At 42.9% G+C, this 10,694-nt stretch overlaps 1 protein-coding gene across 3 annotated transcripts in view; it reads right to left on the bottom strand.

The window, feature by feature from the left end:
- Positions 1–1,116: 1,116 nt before the first annotated feature.
- PICALM (phosphatidylinositol binding clathrin assembly protein) overlaps positions 1,117–10,694 on the bottom strand; it is a 71,447-nt gene continuing 61,869 nt past the window's right edge. For all 3 annotated transcript variants that reach the window (XM_009881207.1, XM_009881206.1, XM_009881205.1), the window contains 2 exons: positions 9,567–9,671; positions 1,117–2,498 (listed from right to left, as the gene is read on the bottom strand). In XM_009881207.1, coding sequence (XP_009879509.1) covers positions 2,484–2,498; positions 9,567–9,671 — 120 coding nt within the window. In that variant the 3' untranslated portion in view covers positions 1,117–2,483. The remainder of the gene's footprint in view (positions 2,499–9,566; positions 9,672–10,694) is intronic.

Below are 10,694 nucleotides of genomic sequence, written 5' to 3' on the forward strand. Positions count from 1 at the left end.
AAAAGTCCTTCCCCAGCTCTCCTGTAGGCCCCCTTTAGGGACTGGAAGGCCGCAATAAGATCTCCCCAGAGCCTTCTCTTCTCCAGGCTGAACAGCCCCAACTCTCTCAGCCTCTCCTCATAGGAGAGGTGCTCCAGCCCTCAGATCGTCCTCATGGCTCTCCTCTGGACACGCTCCAGCAGGTCCATGTACTTCTTCTGTTGCGGACTCCAGAGCTGGATGCAGTACACCAGGTGGGGTCTCACACACTTGTGCTCTTTCGCACACTCTCTGGGCCATGTTTCAGAACAGGCTGTACCCCAGTAGTTGCCGATTCAGCTAACAGGACACAAATGTGCACCTTTTTCCCAGCTGACCCCCGACTCCATTTGCATTTTTGATATTCCAAGCACAAGCAAAAACTAAACTCAAGTTGTTCTCTGGTGGTTCAGTCCCACTCAAAGCCTCATTTGTAGGAAGGTAAACATTTAAGTAAACTGTATATGAAACTCCCCAGCTGTGGGCATGTGCGTTATATACTCTAGAAGTAACAGTTTCAGGTGGGTTTTTTTTTTAATTCATACTTTTCAAAAGAAATTTTAAATCTACTGATGTGTACTGATCATTTGATGACGTACATCCTTCAGGACAAGCCTCAGGTCGCTGAGAAGAGGGAAATCCATTTCTGTCACAACTCCTCGTGATGAAAACTAGCACCTAACACAGACATCGGTCTGAGCACGCTCTTCACCGCTCCCGCAGCATTACCTTCTGCTGAAGGTTAAGAAAAATACCTAAATAATTATTTTTGGTGTATTCATACTTCTTGCTCAGTTATAAACAGTACAAGTTTATTGCCATGGGTATTTTGAAAAATTAGAAGATCGTGAAATACCATATTAAGTAAGGAATCGAGCTCTTAATGAGACAACTCATTATAGTGGAACTAAGACCATCTACTGCAGCACCACCGGGAAGATGTTGTCGGGGTCACGTCACTCACAGCGCTGCACTCCCTGTAATACAGTCTGCACATACGAAATACATTTGGTATTTTATTAAGTAAACAAAGCAATTATCAGTGCACATTTTAAGCAGCAAAAAGAAAAGAAGCACCTCAGACTTTCATACCGTAACAAAAGTTCTGTGGAAGCTGCATTTTATTTGAAAATCCACCCATTTTTGCTAACGTACATTTTAATATTTTAAACAAAAATAGAATCTGCAGAGACAATGCAGCAAGTATGCTTAACTCATGTACAGAATTGCTTTCACATCGTTGACTATCCTTCCGAAGGCCCCACTCCACCCAAAAGTTATGATGTATTTACACAAAGCACCGATCAACAGTGCTGCTTTAATTCTTCGTTAACTAAATACCCAACTAGACATACGTAAGGAAGCTACTTCCCCTTTTTCACTTTGAAAAGGTCCGGGATCATAAACATGGCACTGGCCAAATGAAAAGGCTTCCCCCCAACACACAACACCTCATTTTTTTTTAAAATTTTTTTTTTATTTTTTACAGAAAAGAAGGAAAGTCTTAAAGTGAAAGCAATTCCTCACATTCATTTTGGAAAGGCCTTATAATGTCAAATGTAAAAAGAATGACATGCCAAGCACAAAGCAATAAAGTTCCTTCCCAACGCACTAATGCTGAATTAGAAGTGTAGTGCTTCTTCTAGTCAGTTAACTGTTCCCTTGCAAAATCCTAGGCACAGAATTGACTATAAGGATTAATGCATTTTACGGCTCTTCCCTAATTCCCATATATACTGAGAATTCATTAGATTCAGACCTTTAAAATATTTAGTGCTCTGTATGTCAGCTGAAAAGCATTCTGAATCAGATTCATTCTTTGTGGATAAAAATCAGACATACTGTATACATCCATACTCATTTTCATAAGGAGGTTTTTTTTGATACAATATTAATGTTAAATTGATAATCATAAATAAATACAAACAATAATACATAAGGAATGTCTACTGCAAACTGAATATATAATTTTTAAAAAAAGTTAATTTCCATTACTGCTGTGCCTACATTTGTGAGGACTGAAGAAAAGGTAACTGCAGAATTAAGAGTTAGGATTTGACCCTCCCCTGCCCAAAGTCCTGTTTCGAGTTACGGTAAAGGACACATCTCCATTCCAGACAGCATTTCCAAACACCAATCGCAATTTCCAGAACAAAGGCTTCTCTTCGTACGTTACCGATTATGGATATCATTAGAAGCTGAAAGTATCGACGTGTTAGTCACCAGGACAAAAAAAAATTAGATCTTAGTCTTAATTCATGGCAATTCTTGGCTTTATATTGAGTATCGATGTTTTCTTGTGGAGTTGTCCCAGGTTCCTTCATTGGTCTTCATCATTTCACTGCATCATTTAGTGGAAGAGGAGAGTTTGAGAGACTGAAGTTCATTTTTTCCTGGAAGTGTGGGGGGGTTTACTGGTGAGTACAGCTCTTTGGAGACGGTCCTTTCTCTTCCATCTAACACAGTTACATAAACTGAATCTGGAAAGATTAAAAACCCTCGTGTTAAACATCCAACAGAAGTAGGACTTTCACTATAAACCTGTGTTTTCTTCAAAAATGTCCATTCTTCAAATGCCTAAGCTACCCCAAGATCTGAAGTTTTGAACAGAAATAAAGAATTTACCAAATCACAGCCAGAAAACCACCAAAAGCCACCAGGATGTTTTTCCAGCTACACCCGCCTTTAGAACAACTCTGTGCATTAAGCTGGTTTGCCCAACAATAAACCCCATCCATTTATCCATGCAACACTGTCACCAGCGGCTGCGTAACAGATCAACATCGTTACGAAGAGAACTCAACATCACTTTTGATGCTGAACCAGAGGAAACGCACAAAGAAAAGCAGGTGCTGTGGGCAATAGAGCCTACTCCGTCTTTACAACATGTGTTCTTGAATTTTTTCCATATTTTCACTCATTTTAGTATTGAGCCTCCACCCACCTCTGAGTGATAAGAAAGAACGGAACTCCAGTGCGGATCTGTACCAAAATTTAACCCTCGCACGTGTGAAGCCAAGTACCACCCTCTGCATGAAGCGCACTCTTTGGTCAGCAACCGCCACGGGCAAGAGCGGACTGCCAGCAGCACTCGGGGCTCTGCCGATAGCCACGAACCCAAAACATTTTCCCGATGAAATGGTAAAAACCAGGTAATACCAGTTCCTTCTCCCCAACTGCAGCGAAGTACCACGTGTGCTGCTCTCGCAGTTCAGGGAGGAACTGGGAAACTTTATCTCCAACGGACCGAAGCAAAATGACTCTATCGGGCCCTTAAACTGCCGCAGTTCAGTACACCGAGGTCCCAAGTCACTTCCACAGTGCTTCCAACTCAACATGACTTGTTTTATTTTCTTCAGAAACGGTTCTAGTCACCTTAATAAAACTCGAATTAGAAGTGTGATTTTGTTTTATAGCACGAAAACCAGCATCTCCCCAGAATAACGGACAATACCTAAGTTGTTCTACAAGAAATCCTGGAGAGAGAGCTCTGCAAAGGGATCCTTTCCTGAGGCTCTGTGAGGACTCTGACTGGAAGGGCTGGATGCTGCAGACAGCTAGTAGGAAGACGACAGAGAAAGGGAAAGAAAAAGAAAAAAAGGTCTCAGAATGACAGAATATGAAAGCTGAACGTGTAATGAAAGGACAAGGGGAGGTTAAGAGGCAAACTCGGCAGAAATCAACTATTAAAACAAGGTGTTTGGTCATACGGAGAACAGAAAGCCTCTTTAATGGTTGGTGTAATGCAGAAACAAGCTGGACGTGACTCTCCCAGAAGGAAATTTCAATTGGAATTTGCCAAATAAGCAGATAACCTCGCACTTTCACAGCAGTTTTCTTCAAAAGAAGATACAAAACATTAAGCCTGACGCTCCCGTGAAACAGGTTCGCACTCTCCCCGCTTTCCTGGCAGAACTATGTACTGGCAGGGAGAGGTGAGGCTGGGGGTCTGGCCAGAGCCCGGCACCCTTCCAGATGCCTTCTCCAGAAGAAACAGTTCTCAGCATCTTTCCCCTCTCAAAATAGGATGTGTATAAAAAGAAGCTGGAGAGCAGACAATGGATAATTGTCAATTTGGGGCCTAGAACGAGAACATGGGATATATTCTGGGGGCAGGAAAAAAAAAAATAAAAAAAATGAGAGTTTGTCAACTGCTGAGATTTTAGGCCATAACTGAAGACTGAGAGCAATAGTCTATACTATCTACACTAACAAAATCACATCCTGTAGCCACGTATTTAAAGCACCACACTACAAATTCAGCCATGTAAAGCACATAATTTACAAGTCGGAAATATTGGCATTCCAGCTGCTGCTGCTGGAAGGGACCAGTAACCTGCAGGCTGTAATTGCAGGAGTATCTGCTATCTGTCAATTTATGTTTTCATCCTTTTCCTTCTTTGTTAGTGCTTTCCCAGTTATAAATGGTGCTTTATTAAATTCTATTTGCCCTCCTCCCCCGTAGAACTTGTGTGCTTTTGCAGTTACAAATAAAACAGTCAACTTTCTCCATTTCGGATTCCATCACTTTAACAGTTTACTCAGACTTGAGTCACTAATCACCAGCGCATACTTGCACTTCATACCCATTGCAAAAAACATCACATGAAGACGTATTTCCTTTGGAAATACTGAATGCCGGCCAACCTCCGCCTGACAGGGAACATGCTTATGGGAACTGCTTGCAGGAGTGCCCAAAGTGTAAATTTTTCACGTTAACATCTATCTCGGAAACCACTTGGGGAGGAGGAGTTCCTTCAGGATCGGTACTCTCTGTCTGGGTTGGAATCTTCATCTCCCTCCCAAAACTCCACTACTCCCAATGGGACACTGAGATTCAGTCCCCATAAACAGATTATGGAAGAGTCACGAGACAGAATGGGAAGTGCTTGAGAAGCAGTTTCAGGATGTCAGAAGTTCCCCTTCTAAACTTGGTTCTTCCCTTTGGAAAGCCGTAGCTTACACCCCCCACCCCCCCTCTCCAGGATTTGAGCCAGACTAATGACAAAGTCCAACAGAGCCATCGCTTCGGCAAGCCGTGCCTGCTGTGACTTCACCTCAGGAGACATTCTTCTTCGTGGTCAACTGCCTCAAAGTCACATATTAAAAAGTCCCGTTAAATTGAGTTGGCAAATCTCCAACTGATACCAAGTCCAAAGTAATGCCCCAGTTTGAAAGCAGTGTGGAAGACTGGTAGGTTTAGAGCAGAGTAACATCAGCGTGTAACCAGAAACGGAGGTGAAATTTCAAGGACGCCCGTTGAAGTTAAATACCGGGGAAAAACTTGACAGTGCTACTTCCTGGATGCCCCAGCCAAATTCAGACAAGACACAGGACCTTACAGTAAATACTATCTTAATGTATTAATCTAATTATGAAAAATGACACCTGAAAAAAATAAACGTGGAAAGTACAGTTAAGACAGTTTCCTACACTGTATCTATCCAGAACACGGCTTATTAGTATATCTGAAAACCAGAACCTGCCTGAGCGGTTTCTAGGGAGAAGCATTTGAAGCAGCAGCACTGGCCATCGCTTTCTCTAGCGCTGACACCCCTGGAGCTGTGCGTCTAGTCTCCTCATTGCCCAGCGCTTGCGTGAGCTGAAATGCATCGTACTGTGCTGGATCAGCCCCAAAGCTTAATCTCACCTCCAGCAGCAGTTGTCACTTCTCACTGCTTCCAACCAAGGCAAAAACTCCCCCGAGACACAGTAACACTGAACCACACGTCCGTAGTGAGCGTTGTGCCAATTCCCATCACTAGCTAGATATTGGTTTCTCACTAAACAAGGCTGTCAAGCTGTTTTAGCACATATTTTAGGATTAATGTGCCAAAAGGAGCACCTGTAAAGTCTACTTTCTGGTATAAGTCTGTCCTGAACTCCATAGCCTGCTCTTCCACAGTCTCAAATAAAAAAAGAAAAAAAAAAGCCCCAACCTCCCCCACAAAACCAACTTACTCATTTGCACATTTACCTATTCTTCATCACCACCAGGCGACCGTTCCTACCACCGTTCTGTACAACTCGGTGACGTTAACAATGGCAGTGTTACGGTGCACACAGAAGCTGGCAGCAGGCAGAGCGATTTCTCTATTCTGTCTTAAATCTTCAAATTTTCCCTACCCAGTTGCTTCCCCTCCGAAGGCCATGTCCCTTTGGGGTTAATCAGCCCAGAATACAGACCAGGTACAGGCGTACCGGTGATTTGGCAGTACTGTACAGCTTTACATTAGCCAACGCAACCATGGTTTTGGTGGCGGTGGGCATCCACAGCTGCAGTGCATCACGCCTGTCGTCACTCCGGCTACTCTTTACCCTCGTTTGGGCCACTGATTCAGCCCGTCCCTTCCTCATACGCACACACACACACACTCTCTTCCTCGCCAGCTAAAATCTAATCACACGACTCCAACCATGCTCACTGCTCTGGGTAGCACGATATATAATATTTTGCGGCGAGAAAAGCCCACTAGTTTATCATGATGAAAATATTATTTTCTTTCTCAAGCGGGAAATACTGACCCTAATGCAAGATAAGTGATTTCAAAGAAAAAAGGTACACACCAGTTTCTTTTAAAACTATGAATAACTTTTGCACCTTTCAAAGCAGCAACTGTTCTAGTCTCATCCTCAATTGTTTCAAATTATTTTGCCAAACTACCCTTGCTTTTGATAGCAACAATTAGAAATAAAGTTGCAAGCATGTAAATAGAACACTTGAAAGAGTGGCAAAATAGGTATGTCTAGAGGTAGGAAAAGTATATTTGTTAAGACAAATCCTTAAGAGTAGCAAGTTAGGAACACCAGTTTAAATTATAAAGAAACTGGACAACATTGGGACACCTACTTTACCACTCTGTATACGAAGCAGGAGGAGTTCCCAGCACGCTACAACTTGGCAATATAATTTCTCAGCAACAACTTCCTATCTGTCATTATGTTTTAAAGTACCTTCAAGATTCTTTACTGCAGACAGCAACCAAGATCTATGAGCAGACTGGAGGTGAGTGATATAATTTGGTGCTTTAAATTGAAATACGAAAAACAATTTTGGTTTTGGCAGTGATGACACCACGGACAGAATTTGTATGAGAATAATGGCTTTGGGACAGATGCACGTGGGACGTCGGCAGTTTGAGCTGTGTGCCTTTCAGATAACCATTATTCATTAAGATTTGTTTACTTACACCAAGAACACACATTTCTTTATTTTCCTATTTCTAGCAGGACTAAACCTAAACAGACAAATATGCTCTCAGAAGAGCCTCAAGACAAAGCATACAGTCAATTTAGCATAATAACATTGTAATTCCCCTCGGTGGCTGCACGTTAGTAAATGCCACCTCCGCTGTGTGGGGGGAAGCAGCTCTCACACGCAGCCTTTGTTTCGTTTCAGTCGCTTTACTGATGTCAGACTGCTGAAAGCTCAAACACCTGCAAGCGCCGCAGACTGCGCGTCTCGGGGAAAACCCTTCCTGATCGCACAGCAAATGCTGATTCAGAGGGTGTGTTTTCTATCAAATTAATTCTCACAGGAGCCAAACCCCTTGTCAGATAAGCACAATAAATACAGCCCTATGCACTTCACTTGTGACTAATTCCTCTCTCTCCTGTTATGACAGCCAGCTGGGATTCAACCCAGACCCAGCCCTGCAATGTCAAACCAAGCAGAAAGGCTCACCGGCCTATTCAGACCCACCTACCTGTTTATAACCCAGTTGGTAGGCAGATTTTAATTTCTTTTTTTGCTATTTTGGGAATCGCAGGGAAAAAAAAAAAAATCTCTTAGCCTTGAGGATCCTTTAACTTGTTCTCTATTTAAGAAGTCTTGTAAACACATTTTTTCCCCTTGAAATAGTATAAAACCCACGTGAAATATACCAAATCGCTTATCTGAAGCGACAGTGAATACGCAAAGCAGTTTTCAGGAGTCCAAGAGAAAGTCAACCAAAAAGTGCATTTCTAGCTGAAAATATCTAACAGCGTCCCTTTCAAATAAAGCCTTTAAAAAATAAACAATTTTAAAAAAATCTATTTTAGTGAAGAAAACGGACGCACTGCGCACTGGCAGCACACAGTGTGGCCTCCCTGGGTGCAGGATCAGGTTCAGGCACTGGAGAAAAGTTTAAGGCTCTCTTCCTCTCCAACCCACTGCTGAATTCTTTTCCCTCCACACTCTAGTCCCAAAATCACACTTACACCAACATATACTGAAGTTATACATGCATATTTTTAAGTAGTTGCCTATAAAGGCAGAGCTCTTTATAACGAGATCAAAATACAGTCCCAGTATATTACATTTTTCTAACAGAATCATAATGCACAGTGTGAACTTTGACAAAGAAACATTTGACGGGTAAGTGACACCACACTCTTAATACCGGAGTTCCAATCCGACAGCCAAACTTGGCTCTGCCTCTAACTACTGTTCACAAACACAACGAAGTCTTAATGATCCTAATATTTTGTGAAAATAGCATGAAGACGTTCAAGGTCATCCATCCCCCTTCCTCCCTCGCTTTTCTTAAATGTTTCTCCTGCTGTAAAAATCTGTCTTCACATGGCTATCGGGTTCAAAAAGTGAGTTCAGATAAAACTTCCCAGTGACAGAAGTTTGCAAAAAAACCCCGATGAAAGGTATGTATTTAACTCCAGTTATTCTCAATGTTCACCAAGAGTAGCGCTTCAGCAGACTTGTACTGCAGCACGTTAGGTAATGAATGTGAACACAACAGATCAGGAGAAGCAGAAAAGCAGCAACATAAGGAACGCTCCATTTCACGTAACGCCTTACTGAACCGGGAAAGGCAGACACATGGGTGTAGCTGTTAATATCTTCACTATGCTGTAACTACTGTTTTCTGCAAAGACAAAGAGGAGTACAGAGACCTTTAGAGAAGGCAACGGTTAAGACTAGATGAAGATGCCGTGTGCCTCCCACTGAGAGCGGTCACCGCTACCAACCAGGTGTGGGGTTGAAGCCTCACCAGGTTTGATGCTGCGTTCTTTTCAGCCCCATCTGTAACAGTCACAGACTGAAAAGGCTCCATATACCCGGTCTGTCCCTGCAAAACGCTGTCATGTAAGCACGCAGCTTACACTCAAAAACTTTACAGCTACTGCCACACTTGGTTACCTTATAATCTGATACTTTGAAGTGTAACAGGTCAAAGAGCGGTGCCACATATGCTCTGGAAAAGGCTGTAACAGCACAATGTCATAAAGCCACACTTTGGGGTAAAGCAGCAGAGAACACCAGCTTTGGGGAAGAAGCCCGTCTCCAGCAAACGGCACAGAATTAACGAGTCTTATCCCTTCACTAAAGCGTTGTGGATAATCTCAGTCACGTTCCCAGAAAAACAATGCCTTAAAACGCTATCCTCTTTCCCGCTGTAAAACAAACTCGATGCTGCCAGCCTGGATGTAAGGAGCTAGGAAGCAATCCTTACATGAACTACTGGGCTTATGCAATACATTTGTCCAACTCAAGGTAATATTTTAATTTGTAATTTGTTCCTAGCAGCAATTATTTTGAATATACCCACCTGTGCTCCCGGTACAGGGCCAAACGGGTTTGGTGGTCTCATGACTGGCTGACTGTATATTAAAGTTGGCTGTGTCATTACTGGTATGCCTCCCATCTGTGATGGCTAAAAAAAAATAAAATAAAATCGAGACAACATCAAATCACACACAGCATTAATACATTGTGAGTATTTAAGGAAAGGAAAATGGTAAATGGGTGGAAAGTCTTGGTCCTATTTGGCTACAAAGATGATTAGGGGATTGGAACATCTCTCTTATGAGGAAAGGCTGAGGGACTCGGGGCTTTTCAGTTTGGAGAAGAGAAGACTGAGGGGGGATCTTATCAATGCTGATAAATCCTTAAAGGGAGGGTGCCAGGGGGATGGGAACAGTCTTTTTCAGTGGTGCCCAGGGATAGGACAAGAGGTAACAGGCACAAACTTGAACGTAGGAAGTTCCATCTCAACATGAGGAGGAACTTCTCTCCTGTGAGGGTGGCAGAGCACTGGCACAGGCTGCCCAGAGAGGTGGTGGAGTCTCCCACTCTGGAGACGTTCCAAACCCGCCTGGACGCCGTCCTGTGCAACTGCTGTAGGTGACCCTGCTCTGGCAGGGGGGTTGGACTGGATGATCTCCAGAGGTCCCTTCCAACAATGACCATTCTGTGATATATGCAATCATATGAGATCTTATTCTGCAAATAAAGGTTACTAGAAAGGAACATTTTCACGAAATACTCTCAACCACAACTGAGCCCGTTTTAATCTCGTGCTGTAAAGATCTGAAACACTAAAATACTTGTTTAAGCACAAGTAGTTGTGCTGGTCCTCTTGCTCCCAAAACTGAGGTCTGACAGCACTCCCCTGTCTGCTTCCGAAAGCAGACGGACAGTGTTAGATACCAACACGGAGCTGACACCATTCAAGAAAAAATGAAAACTGAGAACTATAAGTATAAATAATGCTAAGTCATTATGCAATCAAAGTCTACAGTGTTACTGACACTCTGGCTGAGCCAAATAAAGAGTTTAGAATATATTAATGGTCTTAAAAGTCAAGTTTTATTTATTTTAGGTAGACGCCCATCTCTGGCGCTGCTGTTGGCACTCCCCTCAGGCTCGGGTTGATACCCAGCCGCAGTCCTGCTGA

The sequence above is a fragment of the Charadrius vociferus genome, unplaced genomic scaffold (assembly GCF_000708025.1).
Source record: "Charadrius vociferus isolate BGI_N301 unplaced genomic scaffold, ASM70802v2 scaffold1, whole genome shotgun sequence".
In the NCBI taxonomy this organism is placed as follows: Eukaryota; Metazoa; Chordata; class Aves; order Charadriiformes; family Charadriidae; genus Charadrius; species Charadrius vociferus.